General features: G+C 38.6%; 1 protein-coding gene across 1 annotated transcript in view; it reads left to right on the top strand.

Moving 5' to 3' along the window:
- The window catches only part of col23a1a (collagen type XXIII alpha 1 chain a), a 223,534-nt gene that overhangs the window by 167,481 nt on the left and 31,778 nt on the right, over window positions 1-24,275 (top strand). The window contains exons 6-7 of the mRNA XM_051649346.1: window positions 19,963-19,989; window positions 20,393-20,419. Of these exons, the coding sequence (XP_051505306.1) occupies window positions 19,963-19,989; window positions 20,393-20,419 (54 nt within the window). The remainder of the gene's footprint in view (window positions 1-19,962; window positions 19,990-20,392; window positions 20,420-24,275) is intronic.

The raw sequence follows: 24,275 nt of genomic DNA, 5'->3' as shown, positions 1-24,275 counted from the left end.
TGTACACATCAACCATCAGAATGGGGAAAAAATGTGATCTCAGTGATTTTGACCATGACATGATTGTTTGTGCCCAGTAGCGGTTTTATCCACCACGCAAACCATGCAATTGCGTGGGGCCCTGGACATCAGGGGCCCCACCCCAGTTGGAAAGCTCCGCAAAAACCGCTTGAGGGTTGGCATGTCACATGTTGTTCTGTTGTCACGCGAGAATATGCTGTTGTCAGTGCTCTCAGAGCTGTTCATGTTAGAGTTCCACTGGATTGGGTCAGTTTTTCAAGTAGGACTTTTAGTTTGGGATTGTAATTTATGAAAAAAATATACAGGCCTTCCGAACTTGTTTCGCCCACGTGCTCTCACTCACAGATACGTGTGAATGGATGAGTTAGGGGCCGTTCATACCGAAGGTGTTTTTTGCTCGTGTCTGCTCTGTTTTTCCATTGTTTTCCTATGTAAACACGCGCTGGATTAACGTCCATGCCTGCTGCACTGCGTCTCGCTGTTTCTTCAGTGTCTCACAGGACCGGCACGTTTTTAGACACAGTGTCAAAAGTTAAAGAGAACTTCAGGTCTCAAAAATGCTGTTTCACTCAAAAACATTCTGTTTCATTTGTTGCGCTGTGTCTAGATTGTTTTTAGCGCATGTGTCACAACGATATAACATTCTGAACAAGTTCAGGTTGCAAAGAGGTGACTGTTACAATGTTTAATCAAAAGTAACACTCCCAACCCTGTAGATATATAATATATATATATATATATATATAGTTTCTGACTCCATTGTACAAAATGTTGTTTTAAGGATAAAACTCACTAATTCTTTGTTTGGAGTAGCATACTATCAGGGTTTGAAGGGTTACTTTTGAAATGTATTCCACTCAAGTCATTTATATTGATGTTTTCCAACTTAAATGACTAAATACAAAATGAAACAAATGGAAAAAAAAAATGGAAAGTAATCTCTTAAGTAATCAAAATAGTATCTGAATGTAACTATATTCTTTTTTTGGGGGGGGGGGTTTCCCCTTTTTCTCCCAATTTGGAATGCCCAATTCCCAATGTCCTCGAGGTGGTGTAGTGACTTGCTTCAATCCAGGTGGTGGAGGACGAATCTCAGTTGCCTCTGCGTCTGAGACCGCCAATCTGTGCATCTTATCACGTGGCTTGTTGAGTGCGTTACTGTGGAGATATAGCACGTGTGGAGGCTTCATGCCATCCACCACGGCATCCACCATGCGCCCCACCGGGAGCGAACCACATTATAGTGATCACAAGGACGTTACTCCGTGTGACTCTACCCTCCCTAGCAACCGGTCCAATTTGGTTGCTTAGAAGACCCGGCTGGAGTCACTCAGCATGCCCTGGATTTGAACTCACGAACTCCAGGGGTGGTAGCCTGCGTCTTTACTCACTGAGCTACCCAGGCCCCCATATGTAACTATATTCTTTTTATTAACTATTTAAATTGTAACTGTAGTGGAATACAGTTACTAATATTTTTTATTTTAAATACGTAATCCCATTACATGTTTTAAGTTACTTCCTAACCCTGCATACTATCATACGGCTCTTATGATTTTATCGAATGTATTCAAAATGTTGTATTCATGCAGTACCCTGAAAACCTACTACATTTGCCTAAATGCACTAAAAATAAAAAAGTAAAGACATTTTTACACAAAATTTAAAACACAAAATTACACAAAATTTCGAATGGACCTTCCCGAAAACGCTGGATTCCCAAAGGCTTTGTACTCCCCAGATTTGTTAGTAAAATGTGTGTATGTTAAAAGGGTCATGACATGAGGAATCAAATGTTCCTTGATCTTTTGACTTATAAGATGTCATTGTACTGTAAAAACATACTGTAAGTTTCAGAACTCAAAACTTCCTCCTTTATAAAAAAAGAGCATTGCAACCAAGCTGCAAAAACATCTTGTTTGAATTCTTGGAACTTGTGATGACACAAGGACCAAATACATCTGCATAATAAGTGCCCATTTTCCATTGTTTTTGTATTGTTTTTTGTATTGTCATTTGCCAAAATGCGCTAAAAATAAAAAAAGGAAAGACATTTTTACACAAAATTTAAAGTCAATAACTGGACACCACTCACATGCTAATAATGAGGTCGCATGATTAGAATACTTATGTTTAAAGCATTTATTGTGGAATGATGACTACTGTTTAATTTACTATTTAAAAACAAATGTATGCATACTGCACAGTGTTTAGTAAGTAGAACACTGGTTCTATAAATCTAGTATAGCCTAAATTATGTTAGATTTGTGCTCAAAAAAAGGACAAAACTATTTGCCAATGGGGTAATAAAAAAATAAAATAAAATTGAAAAACAAGACAAAAATACTGATTAAGAAACAATTTTTTTCCAGTGTAGTAGTCATCGCCTGGTATGGCGGTGGTCTGGTGGCCTCTAGTGGCTTTCAGTAGAACACCAGATGGTTAGTGAGATAAGTAGCCTGCTGTTCTGGAACATGTCAAGTTGAACCTGGGGTCAGATTGTGGTTATTTTACTTTTAGTCACAAAGTGAATGAGACTTTATACCTTGTTTTGTCTGGTACCTAACTGAGGACTCATCATGAGATGTTTGGATAATGCTTGCTCACCTCATGGGGCATGAAGTATACATGAGGATAACAGAGAATATATTTGTCTGAGAGATGTGAGTAAGTCTTACTGTGCATCTTTAGCAGCCAATTATAGTGGAGATATTATTTATTACATTACCACTTCCTGCCTCTTTGCACACACTTCCTGTGTCTCTGCCCATTATCTCTCCTATGATTGCAGTAAATCACAGTGATGTTTGTACTAAAATGGCATGGCGTGTGTACTGTGAGATCACTCTGTAGATAACAGTCTATGCCAGGCTGGGTCACTCATGCTAGCAAATTAGTATGAGAGGAACTCTCATGGTTTTCCCAGATTCGTACGTCTGCCGGGAAAAGTCTGCTGCTAATTATAGACAGGTGTGTTTGCATGTGTGTATGTGTATGTGTGTTTGTTTTGAAGCAAAGCACCTTATATGCAGTGGCCCCCAAAATTATTTGGATACTTAAGCCATAATTAAAAGTGCACATCTGATAATAATGGCTAGAAAAGTGTTAGTTCCAAAAGCTCTACCATTATTTGTTCATAGATGCCACTTTTGTTATCTAATGCAATTATATTCCTGCATTTTAAAGTGTGATTTAATTGCCCAAATATTTTTTTGGACCACTGTAGTAAAGATTATGTTTTCTCTATAGAACTTACAGTAGATACATATTCAAAAGACCACCTAACGCTACACTGACATGTTTGTTAGTGATAAAGCTCATTGATTTTGAATGGCAGAATACAAATCATGGGAGTGGATTGGATTTCCTAAGCTGGAGCGCGTCCATTGGCATCTGCGAAGCCTCTGTTGATCTGGAACCGAGCAACAGGTGCGCGTGTGAACTCGGCCCAAATCCACATCCTTTACAGTTTACAGCACAATCTCAAAATGCTTTCGGGCAGCAACTGTGCAACATACGGCAGTAATTTTATTGTGCTCTCCAGCAATAGGTTTCTTTTAAACAAGTTCCATTTCCCTCTTCCCAATGATATATTTTTCTTATCCTGTACATTGGATGGATGTACAGTACAAGTCATTTTAACTTCAGTTGTAGATACAGAAATAAGTGAGTGCTTCTTCAACTACTATATGGCCACTTTTGGCCCTCTGGATTTTTAGAAAATAAACTCTCTTAAAACACACTTTACACACTCTTAACTAGTTTATTTAATTTGTCTACTAACAATGCGCCTCATTCATGAAACTTTCGTAAATATGAGTAGATTCTGAGTAATTAGCGTGTAAAATGGACCTTGCCAAATCTTTCCGCTGGATTTCCAAATGTTTTGTACTCCCCAGATTTGGGGGGGTAAAACGTGTGTATGTTAAAGGGGTCAATTTTCCTTGACCTTTTGACTTATAAGATGTCATTGTACTATAAAAACACTGTAAGTTTCAGAACTCAAAACTTCCTCCTTTATAGAAAAAGAGCATTTATTTAAACCAAGCTTCAAAAACGGCTCATCTGGAATTTGTGGAACTTGTGACGTCACAAGGACCAAATACATCTGCATATGCAACTCCTATTTTGCATCATTGCAACCTTGGCCCCACCCACTGGTGCTCAGTCAGTCACAAGTGTGAAGAGGAGAGATATGGGGATTTAAATGTTTTTCTACATAAACATGCACAAACAGACATCTTTGACTGCTTGATACATATCTCAGGCCGCTTTTAAAAGACACGGTGTCAAGTTACAAGCGCTCTGTCATGGATGTGTTCTTTCACCCACATGTGCTATTTTTAGTTGTTGGTGTATGAAAACATGAAGGAATGATACTGGAAACTGGATGTGGATGTGTCTTCAGTGTATTTTAGAGTGGATTGTATGTTCAGCTCATATCATACCAGTCATAATACGATTCAAGCTTTGCAAAGGAACTGTTATTGATGGATGGCGCAGTTACAAACACTTGGACATGATCGCAAAAACCATGAGTACACAGTTTCATTCATGAATATTTCATACTGTATGTCATGACTGTGTGATAGGTTATGGTGCTGACATTCTGTTTATACCGGGCGCATCTGTTGGCGGGATGCAACGGCTTGAGGCTGTCTACACCGGGCGCATCGACCTGAACATTCTAAACCGTTTATTTGTGTTGTTGGCAGTAGTAGCGCCAGCGTGTGCAGCGCAAAATGGAACGGGACATCTGTTTACTGCCGGCGCGACATGCCGCAACGGACACTCCCATGGTAGACAGCATCATTGATTTTATTGGGTTCTATTGCTTTTGATGCAATGAGGGTGTGAGTGTTAACAGTTGTGCTTGAGATGAACAGTTTAATATATTCAGATGCAATGTGTTGGATGTGCATTATGTGTAAACCCTGACATAGAGGTGGTTCATTCTCTTCCAATTGAGTTTAAAAAATAGCTCTATTCGAGGGGCTGTACGATGTTAGCCAATCAGAACAGTGGGTGTTTACGTTAAAGTTTAAAGGAGGCGTTTAGGCCAAAACCGAGCATTTAAAACAGAGGGCCAAAACAGGGTGGAATATGATCATATATTACTAAATTATGACTGTTTTAATGCAAAAAAAAACTTTACTTACATTATCAGTGGACCTCATGGAAGTTAATAAAACTATAAAAAAAGAGTGCACGTTCATTCACAATTATTATAATCCATGCCCATGAAAGCACCAAATAAGGAAGGCACTAGACTCCCTAGTAAATGATTTTAATCATCCATGCAGAACAGTAATGAAATCGTTTTTATGAATGAAGTGCATTCATTTCGTAACATTTTTATTTAGCAATCACAATAGCGTCTCAAAGAAAGCGAGAACTTTTGTGAATCAAACAGTTCAAGAAGTCAATAAAAATGTTTGACATGAGTGTGTTGGAGGATGTCCACCACCATTAACCTTCTCTGGGTATCGCCAGCATCATTTGTGAAACTTCTGAAAATCTTTGACTGAAACGCTTTAAGATATTACAGATTTGCAAGCTGTATGACAGTGTGGGGGCTTTTTCAATAGTGTGATTGTATGATGTAATGGTGATGACATTTTAAATATAGTTGGAAATAACATTCATAATAACATTTTTTCTAATTTCATAGCTAGCAGTATGTATCCTAAATACACACATTTAAATTATGAGTTTGATGAGTTTTAACAGAATAATTAATATAAGTGCTTTTATATAATTATACTCTTCACATTTCTGCCCTTTAAATCCAAAAACTGACCATATTCACGTCTGTTGTAAGTGCCTCACTGTAACCTCGATTTTTGATTTTTTTAAAGAAATAGACGGACAAGTCGAAATTATTCTTTGTGGTAATCAACATTATGGCACAAATGCTGTTGACTGAGCTTAACTTGTGTTGAACCTGGAATATTCCTTTAATGCACACTATATAGTCTATGAGAAAACATCATCTTGCAATATGTCGATAGAAACAAGACTCAGAGCTGTGCTCACAGACCTCAACGCTTGATGCACAAAACACGATGACGGTAACAATCAACAGATTTTAATTTTTTTTTTATTTTTTTTATTTTTTTTTTTTTATCATGAACAGGTAATTTTAATTAGAAAATGAACTTCAGACTTCAAACAAGAAGTTACCAAACGTAATTACCATTAACTTTAACATGTTTGAATTGAGTACAAATGTAGAATTTTCTTAATATTAATAATAAACTAACTTATCCAATGTAGAAAGTACTTAATCTTTTCTGCTATATTTACTTCACCACAAAATCATTTTTTTCAGTGTGGGACAAGGGTAAAACAATACAATCTATAGGCCTACATACATTTTTGAAATAGAAAAAAAATAAAAGATTAAGGCATTGTACACATTTTCAGAGACACTTTTAATGTGACCTTCATAAAAATAATAATAATAATAAATAAATAAAAAATCTGGTAGTTAAAAAAAAAAACAGCCCCTGGCTTGTAGTTGAAGAAACACCTCAATATGTTTGAACAAGATGACGGGGTCTAGGAGGATTAATTATGATATTTAGCAGACAAGGTAAACAAATATGATTTACACTGATATGCTTACCCTGGACACAGATCTGATCAGAACTGGTGAAAGAACTTCAGAAGCCAAACAGCAAGTGTATGCATAAAGTATGTAAGTGTGATAAAAACCATATTCATTTGCTCTGTGCGTGTTCCGGGCTGCATGTTACATGCACATGTGAGCACTCTCTCTCTCTCTCTCTCTCACACACACACACACTCTCTCTCTAGGTGTGAGTGTGTGTGGTTACCTCGCCATTGTTCTCATACACTCAGGTGGTGCCCACATGCTGTCTGTGCTCATTTGAGGCCGTGGTTTGATTAGCAGTATGGTAAACAGACTGTATTACATGCAGACATGGCCAAAAACGAATCTCATGTGACCGTCATTGCCTTCTCTCATAAATCATTTTTTGACTTTGCACAAAAGGTTTTCATTCTCTGACATGATCTGAGCAGAGTAAATATGTTGAAGTTACTGATGAAAGGGAAGGAGAAATACTCTATTCTTTTCTTTGGTCTTTTGATTGCCAGTTAGAAAAAGTTGCTTATTATTAGCGGTGCTTGCTAAGATCAAGCATCACTATTACTATTGCTCATACTTAGGGTTAAGGATTTCGTAAACATCCTGCACCGTTTGTGCTAAGAACAAGAATGGTATATAAAATCATGTGGCTTGTTGAGGAGAGGTGTGCTATGGCCTTTCTAAGCAATTAGACATAAAGATTTCAGATGATAAAACAAAAAAATCCCTCCAACTTTCATTAAAGGAGTACTTGTACTGATATTAAAATCAATATGTACCCTTTAAACCCTTGAAACATTCTAAGCACCAGAATATAATTTGTGAGACTTGGGCCAGTAAGCAATTACCTAGAACAACCTGGCAACCTATTATTATTATTATTATTATTATTTTTTCACAGGCAAGCACCAATGTCAAATGTACAGTAGTTATATCATAATTCTTGCTTACAAAAATCAAAGCCAGACCCTGAAATAAGAAGGCTTTTTATGCATGTTCTTTTCTTAGTTTTAGTCCTTCTTTTAAATCCAGGAACATCTTTCTTGGGGTCCAGGGTGAAAGAAATAAGTTTCACATATCCCAAAGTATTCTCTGTGTATTTTAAGCATAAAACAGTCCAATAAAAGATATTCCCTTCTGAGAAGAAAGGAGAACAGAGAGAGATGGAGACTTCATGGACATTGGATCCAGATGAGTTGTCTTCTCTCTCCTTGGAGCCCCACAGGATGAGATTGTGGTTTTGGGGGTTTCTTTCATGCAGAATAAGGAAACCTGAACTAAAGGGGGTCACATTGTATGTGTTCCTGTCCATTATCCTCTTCAGTTTCTTATATTATAATCTCTTTTTCCCAGATGAACGAAAGACTAAGTAAATGAAGGAGAGAATTGTTCTTTGAAGGTGAAGTAAACAGTGCTACCAAAAGTAATTGCAAAAATGATAATATTAAAAAATAATTTTCAAAATAATAAAAATAATATGTAATAAATATAATAATAAATGTTTTAATGTAAAAAAACAAAAACAAAAGAGTCCCCTTTAATGAACTAATAATCTCATTAATGGAGGTTTAATATTTTTAATTTAAAACATTTTTGTCATCTTTGACAGTATGGACATCATCCATAGTGCTGGATTTCAAAAATATTATTATGTTTTAAGTGGGTAGATTATTTGTTCTGTTACCAAAGCTTTTAAAGGCTTAGGACTGGATATGAAAGGAAATTTCAGTGCTGCGCCATCCAACCCAAATATGATCCAAATATGATTAAGTAGGTGAAGACAGCCACGAAACTGTGAAAGATTCTTTTAGAATTAGAATGGGACTGAACATTTAAGACTTGATTTGACTTGAAGGGCCTATTGATACAATCCTCCCAGATTTCCAGCACTGCACCATTGAGCCCACCAAGAAGTCCAATTTTAGCAGGAATGCTTTTGTAGGCATGAACTCAAAGCGTTTCGATTACCCTGTGATGAATTTGCAATTTATAGCAGACTTGAAAAACTATAACGCTGGCAAAGGGCAACAGACAAAAAAGTCATTATTTCATTTTCTCGAGGGTTTACTGGTAATCCGAATCCTCTTTTTCACTCCTTCACTCAAACTTGCACTTTGTGGTTAAATATATGTGGTAAATCTGTGCTACTTGGACATTTTTGTTTCTGGTGTCCCCTCCTTGGAATGTTGGTGGCACATACATACAACAAAATTAAATGTTCAGTATCAGATTTAATTATTCAAATTTTTTTATTTTATTTTTTGGTTATGTACTTAGTTTGACCATTTAATATATTGCATAAAAAGCATAAAAAGGAAAAGCAGGTTTAGGAGTATCGGATATATTTTAGTTTCTTCATGGTTGCCTCCTCTCTTCAGGGGGTTGTAAATTGAGTTGTGATAGTTTATGTGTGGAATCCACATGGACCTGCAGGTGTGAAACAGATAACAGACAGTATGGAAATTTGAAAGCAAAATTGGAGTTTTGCGGAATCTGTTAGCTTTGAAGCCATCTATATGCTTGTGGGATAAAAAAAGATGACAAAATTCACTTTTTGCAGATACACATTAAAAATGTAACATCTTTTTCTTATCAACAAATGGACCAAAAATATAGATATATTGATAGATTTATCTTGCACTACACAGATTTTTGTCCACAGATTATCAGCACAGTAACAACATTTTTAGTAATATCAGCATAAGACCAATATCTTCAGTAATATCAGCACAAGACCAATATCTTCGCTAAGATTAGCACAAAACGATATATACTGTAATATCAGCACAAGACCAATATTTTTAGAAAGAGTGATGTCTTCAGCAATTTCAGCATAAGACCGATGTTTTCCGTAATATCAGCACAAGAACAATATTTTTAATAATATCAGCACAAGACCGATACCTTTAGTAATATCAGCACAAGACCAATAACTTCAGTAATATCAGCACAAGACCAATAACTTCAGTAATATCAGCACAAGACTGATATCTTCAGTAATATCTGCACAAACCGATATCTTCAGTAATATCTGCAAAAGACCAATATCTTCACTAATATCAGCACAAGACCAATATCTTCACTAATATCAGCACAAAACAATATATACAGTAATATCAGCACAAGACTGATATCTTCAGTAATATCTGCACAAACCGATATCTTCAGTAATATCAGCACAAGACCAATATTTTTAGGAATATCAGCACAAGAGTGATAATTTCAGCAATTTCAGCATAAGACCAATGTTTTCCGTAATGTCAGCACAAGTACAACATTTTTAATAATATCAGCACAAGACCGATATCTTCAGTAATATCAGCACAAGACCGATACCTTTAGTAATATCAGCCCAAGACCAATATCTTCAGTAATATCAGCACAAGACCTATTTTTTAGTAATATTTGCACGAGTGATATCTTTAGTAATATCAGCATAAGACTGATGTTTTCCATAATATCAGCACAAGAACAATATTTTTAATAATATTATCACAAGACCGATATCTTCAGTAACATCAACACAAGACCGATATCTTCAGTAACATCAACACAAGACCAATATCTTCAGTAATATCAGCGCAAGACCTATTTTTTAGTAATATTTGCACATGAGTGATATCTTCAGTAATATCAGCATAAGACAGATGTTTTCCATAATATCAGCACAAGAACAATATTTTTTGTAATATTATCACAAGATCGATATCTTCAGTAATGTCTGCACAAGACCGATAATTTTAGTAAAATCAATGCAAGAGTGATATCTTCAGCAATTTCAGCATAAGACCAATATTTTCTGTAATATCAGTACAAGAACAATATTTTTAATAATATCAGCACAAGACCGATACCTTAGTAATATCAGCACACGACCGATACCTTTAGTAATATCAGCACAAGACCAATATCTTCAGTAATGTTAGCACAAGACCGATATTTTTAGTAATATCAGCACAAAACCGATATCTTCAGTTATATTAGCACAAGACCGATATTTTTAGTAATATCAGCACAAGACCATTATTTTTCCTAATATCAGCACAAGACGGTTATCTTCAGTAATGTCTGCACAAGAACGATAATTTTAGTAATATCAATGCAAGAGTGATAGCTTCAGCAATTTCAGCATAAGACCAATGTTTTCCATAATATCAGTACAAGAACAATATTTTTAATAATATCAGCACAAGCCCAATATCTTCAGTAATTTTAGCACAAGACCGATATATTTAGTAATATCAGCACAAAACCGATATCTTCAGTAATATCAGCACAAGACTGATATTTCCCGCAATATCAACACAAGACTGATATCTTCAGTAATATAAGCACAAGACCGATATCTTCAGTAATATAAGCACAAGACCGATATCTTCAGTAATATAAGCACAAGACCGATATTTTCAGTAATATTAGCACAAGGCCGATATTTTCAGTAATATTAGCACACGACTGATATTTTTAGTAATATCAGCACAAAACCGAAATCTTCAGTAATATCAGCACAAGACCGATATCTTCAGTAATATAAGCACAAGACTGATATTTTCAGTAATTTTGGCACAATACCAATATTATTAGTAATATCAGCACAATACCAATATTTTTCGTGATATTAGCACAAGACGGATATCTTCAGTAATGTCAGCACAAGACCGATAATTTTTATAATATCAGCGCAAGAGTGATATCTTCAGCAATTTCAACATAAGACCGATGTTTTCCATAATATCAGTACAGGAGTGATATCTTTAGTAATATCAGCACAAGACCAGTGTTTTCCGTAATATCAGCACAAGACCGATATTTTTAGTAATATCAGCACAAGACTGATATCTACAGTCACCTTATGGCTGCAGTAGTCATATTTGGCTGTGTAGCTACTGGTAGCCTGAATATTTGAGGAAGAAAACCTTTAATCCCCCCATACTAATGATGGATTATTCAATTACAAATAAAGGAGTCTTTGGCCTTGAGGGTCATCAGCAAACTGTGAGATCCTGCAATGGTGGCCAATGGGCCTCTTGATCACAATGATGAACTTTAAGGGTCTAAGACCCGAGCACCAGTGGTCATAAATCAGAGGAAACTTCCTGTCCAATTCAGCCATTTCTGTTTCAGGAAGTCCGCTGGCACTGACCTGTGTGTCCACATGGTGTCAACTCACCATGAGGAGTTACCACATAAACATTCCCAGATGTACTGATTAGAGTTTCTAGCACATCCACCAAATAATCTCACATACCCTTCGCTCTGTCCTTAACATACCTCTGGGAACGCTTAAGACCAGAGATTGTTTATTATCCACAATGGGCTTTTCCATCTTTTGTCTGTTTATTAAAAGGCAAAAGTTAAGTGTTATTTTAGACCAGGATGTTCCATTACTTTTAGGTACAGATGCATTTTATTATAATAAATGAGAATTCAGTTTGCAAACAGCAGTTTCTATATAGTTGGTCTCTCTTTTGAGAGTTTCACTTCTTTGTCTTTCTGAAAGGTATAGTTCAACACAAAATGAAAATTCTGTCATTGTTTACTCACTCTCATGTGAATAAAATCTCATTGAGGTTCTACTGTATATTCCATGGAATACACAAAAAGGAGTTATTTATAGCAGAATGTCCAAGCTAGTCTTTTCCACAGTCTGTAACTCACACATATCGCTTCAGAAGATTTGAAATATAGTGCACAGGTCGTATGGACTAATTTTATGAATGTATTGTTTTTATATTATTTATTTAAAACAGAAGTCCTGGAACATGTCTCTCTTGTATTCTATCTGTTCAAACTTTACAATAGAGCTTATGCTGCATTTTGCTACATAACATTAAATCACATTTCAGCTCTAACAATGAAAGAAAAAAAAATGTGAATAATGTCACTCATATAATGTTGATGTGAGGTTGCCACTCAAGGGCTGATTACTTGTTAGGAACCTGGGATTGTACACATATATGTTTCAAATGTCAAAGGTCATTACCATTATGGTGGCCTCACACACTCTGCAGTCTACACAGATTTATGTGTTTTTTCAGTGACACTGCTTTATAGAGCAAGACTAGGAGCATCATGACACTTTTATATAGCTTTCTGAACCAAGTAAATCCTTAAAGGCCATTTATGGCATGACAGATGGGACCTCTTATGACAATTACTTGATCTAAGCCAGTCCTCATAGAGTCCCTACAAATTACTGAGCTACTCTATTTTATTAATTTGTGTCATGATGTAGTGCTATAGGATCCATTTGCATAAGCTCCATTATTAGCAAGAAAGGCCAGATGATAGGATTTATGTAGCAAGTCTTTCACATGTAAATAGTCTTGATTTTTGCATACAAGGCTCAGCAAAAAAACTTAACATTATTTAAATGTATTTAAATAATATTTAAACATTTACTTTCTCACTGTAATACACATCTATGTTCTTATTGTGATCAATTCATTGGTGCATGCTATTCATAATTTTCATCAAAATGTAATAGCTTTTCTCCACCTCTGAAACAGTTTTCCTTTTTGGCTGATCTTACTAAGACTGTGAGAGCTTTTGGTTAACATGAACCAACACTTATTTAGGCATTGTTTTAGGCTACTGTTGTAGGTAATGCAGCATTTCGAAAATCTTAATCTTACAGTAATTTAATGCCCCTTAACATCAATGTAATAAAGATTAAGGCAATAATAGCAAATAACAATAGGTTTGAAAAAGAAACGTTACCACTGGCATAGGTCAAGATGCTCTCAAGGGTGAACTTGACCTTCAATGGGTCACAATCTATTTAAAATACTGATGATCACATCACAGAAATGTGAACATTAAAACGAATTGCGAATGCTAATTCCTGTTGACTTTAAATCGTGTAAATCTGTAAATCATAATCTCCCTCTTCACTGGCCAGTAACAGAAACAGTAGGGTAGAGGTTGCACAGACTAGTCGATTATAACTAATGTAGTTGACACTGTTAGCCTGAAGTCGACTAGGTGCTCTCCATGTGATTTACAAAATGCTACTGTTGGTAATACAGCAGGTGGCAGATTTCGGAAACATTGGATTGCAATGGAAGACTCAATCATATTAATGAGTAATAGTTTCTCTGACCAATCAGGTAGCGTTTTCCTGATTAATATTACTGAATCGTCCAATCAGTTATCGCTGTACTCATGAATATAAATGACTTTCCTTGCCTCCCTACGTTTCGGAAACTCGCCAGCATAAAGTGTTCCAGAAATGATGCTCTGGGTGTGCCTGTAACGTATGGAAGGAAGTCACGAGAGATGGATCTAGGAGCAGCGAAACAGTCTTTAATAAAATAAACAAAGCACAGGATAACAGGATTAACACAGGAACAAAAGAAACATCCACGAGGGGAAAACACAGGAACAGAGCAAAACATTTACGAAGGGAACGGGTCAATAAACAGGAGGTCAAAACACATAACAACTGACAAAGAACAAGCAAACAACAGGGGATTAAATACACAAAGACTAATGAGTTAATGAAACACAGGTGAGGACAATCAAGGACAGCTGGCAGTGATGAGGGCAGGGAATTATGGGAAATGTAGTCCAGGAGGAACAGATGACAGGGGAGAAACACAAGGCAAACAACAGTGAATCATGACAGAACCCCCCCCCCCCCCCCAATGGTCGGCTCCTGAAGCCCAAGGAAGGCTGGTCAGGGAGGCAGGGCCAAGGTGGAGCCAGAGACCAAGGATACCAGAACAGGCAGAAGGCTGGGAGACCAGGGAGACCAGAGCAGATCGGGCGGATGGCCATGAGACCAGGGAGACCAGAGCAGATCGGGTGGATGGCCAGGAGACCAAGGAGGCCAGAGCAGATCAGGCGAATGGTCAGTAGACCCAGAAGATCAGAGCAGATCAGGCGGATGGCCAGAAGACCCAGGAGACCAGAGTATAGCAGGTGGGCGATCAGAAGACCCAGGAGACCAGAGTATAGCAGGTGGACGATCAGAAGACCCAGGAGACCAGAGTATATCAGGCGGGCGGCCAGGAGACCCAGAAGACCAGAGCAGATCAGGCGGATGGCCAGGAGACCCAGGAGACCAGAGCAGATCAGGTGAATGGTCAGGAGACCCAGAAGACCAGAGCAGATCAGGCGGACGACCAGGAGACCCAGAAGACCAGAGCAGATCAGGTGGACAGCCAGGAGACTCAGAAGACCAACTCAGGGTAGGGACTGGATCAGGAGGCCTGGTTGGCAGCCACAGGGCTGAAACAGGATCAGGAGGCCTGGGTGGCGGCCACAGGGTTGAGATAGGGTCAGGAGGCCTGGGAGGCAGCCACAGACTAGAGACTGGAGCCGTGGAAGACTCTGAGGATGAAGTCGTGGAAGGCGGAGCTGTAGTAGGCTCGGGAGGCGAAGCCGTGGAAGGCGGAGCTGTGGGAGGCTCGAAGGGCGATACCGTAGAAGGCAGAGCCATGGCAGGCTCGAGGCTAAGATGACTGGGAAATGACCTCAGTGGTCGTGAACATGAGCAGAGTCTCGGGAGCGACCTCGGTGGTCGTGGGCATGGACTGAGATTCGGGGACAACCTCTGTGGTCATAGACAGAGACTCGGGTATGACCTCTGTGGTCGTGGGCATGGACTGAGACTCGGGAACGACCTCTGTGGTCGTGGGCATTGACAGAGACTCGGGTACGACCTCTGTGGTCGTGGGCGTAGACAGAGACTCTGGAACGACCTCTGTGGTCATGGGCGTGGACTGAGACTCTGGAACGACCTCTGTGGTCGTGGGCATGGACTGAGACTTGGGTACGACCTCTGTGGTCGTGAACATGGACAGGGACTCGGAAACGACTTCCCTGGTCGTGTACATGGGCAGAGACTTGGAAACAGCCTCCGTGGTCGTGTACATGGGCAGAGACTTGGAAACGGCCTCTGTGGTCGTGTACATGGGCAGAGACTCGGAGACGACTTCTGTGGTCGTGAACATGGGCAGAGACTTGGAAACGACCTCTGTGGTCGTGTTCCTGGGCAGAGACTTGGAAACGACCTCCGTGGTCGTATACATGGGCAGAGACTCAGAGACGACCTCTGTGGTTCTGAACATGGGCTGAGACTTAGAAACAACCTCTGTGGTCATGAACACTGGCAGAGACATGGAAACGACCTCTGTGGTCATGGACATGAGCAGAGACTTGGAAACGAAAGCCTTTCCTCTCCTCCTCCTCCTCTGGACGGCTGAAGTAGGCAACGCAGGCTCTGGGACGGACGAGGCTGGCAACACTGGCTCTGGGACGGACAAGGCTGGCAACACTGGCTCTGGGATGGACGAGGCTGGCAATGCAGGCTCTGGGATGGACGAGGCTGGCAACGCAGGCTCTGGGATGGACGAGGCTGGCAACGCAGGCTCTGGGGTGGACGAGGCTGGCAACGCAGGCTCTGGGGTGGACGAGGCTGGCAACGCTGGCTCTGGGACGGACGAGGCTTCCAGCTCGTTGACCGTGGCAGGCATGGGCGTTGGCTCGTTGGCCGTGGCAGGTGTGGGCGTCGGCTCATTGGCCGTGGCAGGCACTGACAATTTGTGGGAAAGGGTCTTCGTGGCCCTACGCACCGATATCAGTGGTGGATAATTCAACTTGGAGACAAGGGCCATGGAGGCCTTTGCGGAAGGCTGGACTGTGGTATGACATGGAGCCAACTCGGATTTGACTGTGACATGGTGTGGATCAGACTCAGACGTGGCTGTGACATGGCATGGAGCAGGCTGAGCTTTGTCTGTGACATGGTATGGAGCAGGCTGAGACATTGCTGTGACATGGCATGGAGCAGGCTGAGGATTGGCTGCGACATGGCATGGAGCAGGCTGAGGCGTGGCTGCGACATGGCATGGAGCAGACTCAGACGTGGCTGTGACATGGCATGGAGCAGGATGAGGTTTGGCTGTGACATGGCATGGAGTTGGTTGAGGCTTGGCTGTGACATGGCATTGAGCAGGCTGAAGCATGGCTGTGACATGGCATGGAGCAGGCTGAGGCGTGGCTGTGACATGGCATGGAGCAGGCTGAGGCGTGGCTGTGAAATGGCATGGAGCAGGCTGAGGCGTGGCTGTGACATGGCATGGAGCAGGCTGAGGCGTGGCTGTGAAATGGCATGGAGCAGGCTGAGGCGTGGCTGTGACATGGCATGGAGCAGACTCAGACGTGGCTGTGACATGGCATGGAGTTGGTTGAGGCTTGGCTGTGACATGGCATTGAGCAGGCTGAGGCGTGGCTGTGACATGGCATGGAGCAGACTCAGACGTGGCTGTGACATGGTATGGAGCAGGCTGAGGTTTGACTGTGACATGGTATGGAGCATGCTGAGGCGTTGCTGTGACATGGCATAGAGCGGACTCAGGCGTGGAAGACTTGGAAGCCGGAACCGGGATTGAGAGAGGAGGATCCCCTGCAGCGAGTGTCTCTAAGATTAGCCTCACATATTCCTCCCACGTGCAATCTCCGGTCTCTGGCAATTCCTTCCACCGGCGTGTTGTTAGTCCAATTCGGTAGATGGATTTCAGGGTGTCATCATCAAAACCAGTGTGGACGGCAACGGTGGAGAAGAAATGGGAGAACTCTCTTATTGATAGGTCCACCTGGGTCAGGTGTACGAAGTACGCCACTAGATCCATTTTGTGGTCAGTTGTTCTGTAACGTATGGAAGGAAATCACGAGAGATGGATCTGGGTGCAGCGAAACAGTCTTTAATAAAATAAACAAAGTACAGGATAATGGGATAAACACAGGAACAAAAGAAACATCCACGAGGGGAAAACACAGGAACAGAGCAAAACATCTATGACGCGAACAAGTAAATAAACAGGAGGTCAAAACACATAACAACTGACAAAGAACAAGCAAACAACAGGAGATTAAATACACAAAGACTAATGAGTTAATGAAACACAGGTGAGGACAATCAAGGACAGCTGGCAGTGATGAGGGCAGGGAATTATGGGAAATGTAGTCCGGGAGGAACAGATGACGGGGAGAAGCACAAGGCAAACAACAGTGAATCATGATAGTGCCAAGGGAAAACAGGGTGTGCAAGAGCTGAATCACAATAAAGTGGCATGTACCATTGTCAAATATTGCATTCATTTGTTTTTAGCTCTAAATTCAATTTTTAGCCATGTGTTACAATATAATGACTTAACAAATTACTGCGACTTTTATCAGTGGATAAGGTAGGCCTGTTAATGTATCCAAATATTTGTCTTTAAGGGATAGTTCACCCAAAAATGAAAATCCTCTCATCATTTACTCACCCTCATGCCATCCCAGGTGTGTATGACTTTCTTTATTCAGCAGAACACAAACGAAGTTTGTTAGAAAAATATCTCAGCTCTGTAGGTCCATAAAATGCAAATGAATGGGTATCAGACCTTTGAAGCTCCAAAAAGAACAGACAGTCAACATAAACGTCATCCATACGACTCTGCTGGTTAAATGAATGTCTTCTAAAGTGAAACGATCACTTTCAGTGTGAAACCAATCAATATTTAATACTTGTTAACAATAAACCATCGCTTCTGGTCAGCAGCAGTAAAACATATGGATGACGTTTATGCTGACTGTCTGTGTTTTTTGGAGTTTCAAAGGTCTGATCACCATCCACCTACATTTTAAGGACCTACTGAGCTAAGATACTTTTCTGTTTTTCTTCAAATGTGTTCTGCCGAAGAAAGAGTCATACCCATCTGGAATGGCATGAGGGTAAATGATTAAAAAAAAAATCATTTTTGGGTGAACTGTTCCTTTACAATATAGTGATGAAATCTGAAATTTGGTCATGATTCGATATGATTATTTTTGAACAATTCATAAACATTTTACAAAATATGCTAAAGACACATATGTAAATAGAGGGACAATTTGCATTATTATAGGCTATAATAGCCTGTAATACAAAAATATATACCAGGTTGTACATTCACTGGCTTAAAATATATATATATATATATATATATTCTTTTCTTTTTTGGATAACAAATAAATTAAACAGAGCACTTTGGTTTAAGTTTGACTGCAAATAAAAACAGAAAAATAATACTGATGTTACATTAATTATTGAGCCAATAAGAATATAGGATAACATGTCTGACTTAAAGCAAACTAACAAAACAGACATTAAATAGACCACTGATCATAATAGACACTGCATATCATCTAACGAGAACATTTAGCTACTGAAACAATAATAAATATAATCTGTCATGAATACTGGCAGAGAAGTCTTATCTTTAAATCAAGCATGGACACAGAAATAACAACTTAATGGCGTATGCCTATAACATGTAAAGAACCATCCGCTAATAATCAAGAGAAAAGGAGCGCAGTAGCCTACCTTTCCAAGTGTGTTCTCAGAATATTCCAGAATATGCATAGGCCTACTATAGTGTTGCAGAAAAGCGAATAACTTATTTTGCTTAAAGGGATAGTTCACCCACAAATGAAAATTCTCTCATCATTCACATCAAGCCATCCCAGATGCATATGACTTTCTTCTGCTGAACACAAAAAAACAAACACAAACAAAACACAAACACAAACAAAGGTTTGAAGAAGAATATCTCAGCTCTGTAGGTCCATGCAATGCAAGTGAATGGTGACCAAAACTTTTAAACATAAAAGTAATCCATGTGACTCCAGTGGGTTAATCCATGTCTTCTGAAGCGATATGATATGTGTGAGTAAGAAACAGATTGATATTTAAGTAAATTTTTACTATTAATCTTGACATCAGCAGTCTCCTTGGCGATCATTTCAAGCTCGATCCATTAAGCATTAGGAAGCATAATCAAGCTTTGAATCATGATCGTGCCTACAACTAATGGGTTCAACTAGTTGGCTATTAAATATCTGTAAAAATATCTCTCTGTAGGCCTGAGTTAGGATATAATTCATGTTCTTTTGGAAAAGTTTTTCTAGAGTAGACTGTTCTTGCGTTTTAATCTTTTGATTCTGCTTTTAAACTGGGCTGTCTGATACTGTAAGTCCCTTTTTAATGACAAATGTGAGCTTTATGGCATGTAAAAACATTTATCTTAATTTGAGCCACATTGCAGGTTTATGTTCGAAATTAAAAGAAACAATACAAGTTTGTCTGCCTCCAATCTCCATCTCTTAAATGGAGGAATGACATCATAACCCGACATCATCATTTCAATGTATTTCTACTTTCCCCTCCTGGTCTTCTTCATCTCTTGATTTATCCCTCATACTTCCTTTCACAGTCCATCTAGACTTACCTTTATTATGACAGGCTGGCTGCTAGACTCCCACAGTTTAATCATCTCTTTTTCTCTTTTTCCACTGTGCAGGGTCCACTCGGTCTTGATGGCAAACCCGTGAGTACTCCACATCTTTAAAGTGACAAGTTAAAGACATGTAGTGATATAATGGTTGCATGTAGACATCAAGGTTGAAAAGTTTACATTGATCTTCAGAGTCTCATTAATGTAAAATACCTGTAAAATTAAAAAAACAAAAACATAATCATAATCAGCCATTTAGACACAACTTCCATATAGCTTGTGAATGGACATTTAATTACTAATTTAATTTGTCCGATAAGGGAAGGATTTATTGGTGAATTTGAGACTTTTATACTTTTTGTAGTATGTAAAATATACAATAGAGCTCTATTACTATAAATGTTAGAGTATTTTTATGTATTCTGAAATACATTTCGCATTACATTTATTACTTAAGATTCTTTTTGATTACTGATTTGTTGATGTTTATTTACAGGGTCCTCCTGGACCTAAAGGAAGCCAGGTAAATACAGTTTCATATCTCTTCTTTGCAGTTAATATTAATCTTATATTGTCAGGTAAGGATCTGATGTTAACTGTATAAAATGATTTTTAACTGCTTCATAGGTTTATGGAAGGTGACTTTCCAGTAGCTTTTACACACATCTGGCAGCTTTTAGTTCATACTGTGTAACTGATGGAGATTAAACTCCTATATGTCTTCAGTTTTCTGGCCATTTATCACCTTTTATTACCAGATATACAGTCAAACATCACAAAGTAACATTCATCTTGTACATCCATCCACAAATGAGATGGAAATAATGGATTACACACCAAAAAAGAATTTATCATCCTTAACTTGTGTTCGTTCACTGCCAAGGGAAGCCCATTTGTCCATTGTAACATAAACCACTTAATCTTTGAGAACTTTTGAAAGCAGATCACCTCCAAAAACATCATTTATCTGTTGCTTCCCGTGAAAAACAGTTGTTGAGTTGTTTTGACTCATTCAACTGAATTCAATCAAAAATCTCATTTAGGTGTGGTATCTGCCTGATTTGGGCACTAAACAGAGCATATAACTGCCATGCATCTCATAATGTGCCTTTTCTAAAATGCAATTTAACGGCAATCTAACTCTCCATCTACAGGGAAACTCCACCCGAAAATGATTTGACTTTCTTTTTGAGTCAAAAAAACTCCCTTTTTTTTTTTTTTTTTTTGCAGTTATTGCTTATATTTTGTAGTTCTATTTATAAATGTAAAAAGTTGATACTTTTATTGACCTCAGTGGGTGGAGCATCTCTGTACAGCACTAATATTCTTTATTTAATTATTTCAGTGTTGCCCATTTGTCACCTTCTTACCCTCATAATTAATTAACATTCAGTTTGACACCGGCCTCAACTGCACATCAGCTTCACTAGCTTGGCCTCCACATTTAGTTTATTTCTAATGAACATGCCAGGTTCGGGTGTTTTACACAGCCTGGTCTCATAGAATCATGTTACTATATCTATATTTTTGCAAAATAATTTTTACATAGCTCATTCTTTGTATTGCGGCAGCGTCCTGGTGAAATGAACTCTAGAGGCGTTACAACAACAATTAGGTTTATTACCTCAGTAATAAAGGCATGATCAAGCATGATCACATTGCCTGATAGAGCTGATAGAGCATTGCACTTGCAATGTAAAGGACCAGGATATGAGTCGTGAAGAGCATGCTAGTTGACACGTGAGCCGAAAGTGTCAAAGAAGCACCATAAAATAACTAGGTTTTTAGCAATTGCATTTCTCATGTCACATTTGCTTTTTATGACACTATTGGTTAGGTTTAAGGTTTAGGGTAGGGAGGTATGTTTTGTTGATTTAAAACTCAATAGATCATTAACCTTAAAAATCTGAACTGTTTGGGAGAAAATTTACACTAGAGGCACTACAATAACTGCGTTTAATTCACTTTTACACAAATCAGGACTACAACGGCTTATTATGACTTTATAAACACTTTTGTTTTTGCTGTATTACTCACACACACTATGTTATGATATCGAAACACCTTTACTATAACAGATCATTTGAAAAACAATATATTTGAACACTTGTATTACAGACCAACCTACATTTACACACATATTCCAAAGTGATTCACTTCTGCGGTAGCTAACTTCATAGAGTGTTGTACTTTGGACCAAGGCTCGAGCCTGCAGCCAAACACGTAAGCTGACACGTGAGCCAAAAGTGTCATAGAAGCGACTGGAAATTATGTGGTTGCTTCAGAAAATTAGCTTTTTTGCTTTTTCCACATTATCGGTCAGGTTTAGCTGTTGGTTAAGGGTAAGGATGTCTGTGTTGTTTACCTCTCATTTGCATTCATGACACTATCGGTTAGGTTTAGGCATTGGTTAAGGGTAAGGATGTCTGTGTTGTTTACCTCTCATTTGCATTCATGACTCTATCGGTTAGGTTTAGGTATTACTTTAGGATAAAGATGTCTGTGTTGTTTACCTCTCATTTGCTTGTAAAACACTATTGGTTGGGTTTAGGTGTTGGTTAAAGGTAAGGATGTCTGTTTTGTTTACCTCTCATTTGCGTTCATGACACTATCGGTTAGGTTTAGGTATTACTTTAGGATAAAGATGTCTGTGTTGTTTACCTCTCATTTGCATTCATGACTCTATCGTTAGGTTTAGGTATTACTTTAGGATAAAGATGTCTGTGTTGTTTACCTCTCATTTGCATTCATGACTCTATCGGTTAGGTTTAGGTTTAGGTATTACTTTAGGATAAAGATGTCTGTGTTGTTTACCTCTCATCTGCATTCATGACACTATCGGTTAGGTTTAGGCATTGGTTAAGGGTAAGGATGTCTGGTTTTTTTTACCTCTTATTTGCGTTCATGATACTATCGGTTAGGTTTAGGTTTAGGCATTGGTTAAGGGTAAGGATGTCTGTTTTGTTTACCTCTCATTTGCATTCATGACACTATTGGTTTGGTTTAGGTTTAGGTATTGGTTTAGGATAAAGATGTCTGGGTTGTTTACCTCTCATTTGCTTGTAAAACACTATTGGTTAGGTTTAGGTGTTGGTTAAAGGTAAGGATGTCTGTTTTGTTTACCTCTCATTTGCATTCATGACACTATCGGTTAGGTTTAGGTATTGGCTTAAGATAAAGATGTTGGTGTTGTTTACCTCTCATTTGCTTTGTAAAACACTATTGGTTAGGTTTAGGTGTTGGTTAAAGGTAAGGATGTCTGTTTTGTTTACCTCTTATTTGCATTCATGACACTATTGGTTAGGTTTGGGTTTAGGTGTTGGTTAAGAGTATGGATGTTTGATTTGTTTACCTCTCATTTACGTTCATGACACAATGGGTTAGGTTTAGGCGTTGGTTAAGGGTAAGGATGTCTGTTTTGTTTACCTCTCATTTGCGTTCATGACACTATCAATTAGGTTTAGCTTTAGGTATTGGTTTAGGATAAAGATGCAGATGTTGTTTACCTCTCATTTGCATGTAAAACATTATTGGTTAGGTTTAGGTGTTGGTTAAGGATAAGGATGTCTGTTTTGTTTACCTCTCTTTTGTGTTCATGACACTATTGGTTAGGTTTAGGTTTAGGCGTTGGTTAAGGATAAGGATGTCTGTTTTTTTACCTCTCATTTGCATTCATGACACTATTGGTTAGGTTTAGCTTAGGTATTGGTTTAGGATAAAGATGTCTGTTTTGTTTTCCTCTCATTTGCATTCATGACACTATCTGTTAGGTTTAGGTTTAGGTATTACTTTAGGATAAAATGCCTGTTTTGTTTACCTCTCATTTGCATTCATGACACTATCAGTTAGGTTTTGGTATTGGTTTCGGATAAAGATGTCGGTGTTGTTTACCTCTCATTTGCATTCATGACACTATCAGTTAGGTTTTGGTATTGGTTTCGGATAAAGATGTCGGTGTTGTTTACCTCTCATTTGCTTGTAAAACACTATTGGTTAGATTTAGGAGTTGGTTAAGGGTTGGGATGTCTGTTTTGTTTACCTCTCATTTGTATTCATGACACTATCGGTTAGGTTTAGGTATTGGTTTAGGATAAAGATGTTGGTGTTGTTTACCTCTCATTTGCTTGTAAAACACTATTGGTTGGGTTTAGGTGTTGGTTAAAGGTAAGGATGTCTGTTTTGTTTACCTCTCATTTGCGTTCATGACACTATCGGTTAGGTTTAGGTGTTGGTTTCGGATAAAGATGTCGGTGTTGTTTACCTCTCATTTGCTTGTAAAACAGTATTGGTTAGGTTTAGGCATTGGTTAAGGGTAGGGATGTATGTTTTGTTTACCTCTCATTTGCATTCATGACACTATCATTTAAGTTTTGCCATTG

Source organism: Myxocyprinus asiaticus, chromosome 22 (assembly GCF_019703515.2).
Source record: "Myxocyprinus asiaticus isolate MX2 ecotype Aquarium Trade chromosome 22, UBuf_Myxa_2, whole genome shotgun sequence".
Lineage (NCBI taxonomy): Eukaryota > Metazoa > Chordata > Actinopteri > Cypriniformes > Catostomidae > Myxocyprinus > Myxocyprinus asiaticus.
The sequence above is the reverse complement of the archived record's forward strand: the minus strand, read 5'-3'. Positions and strand labels throughout refer to the sequence as shown.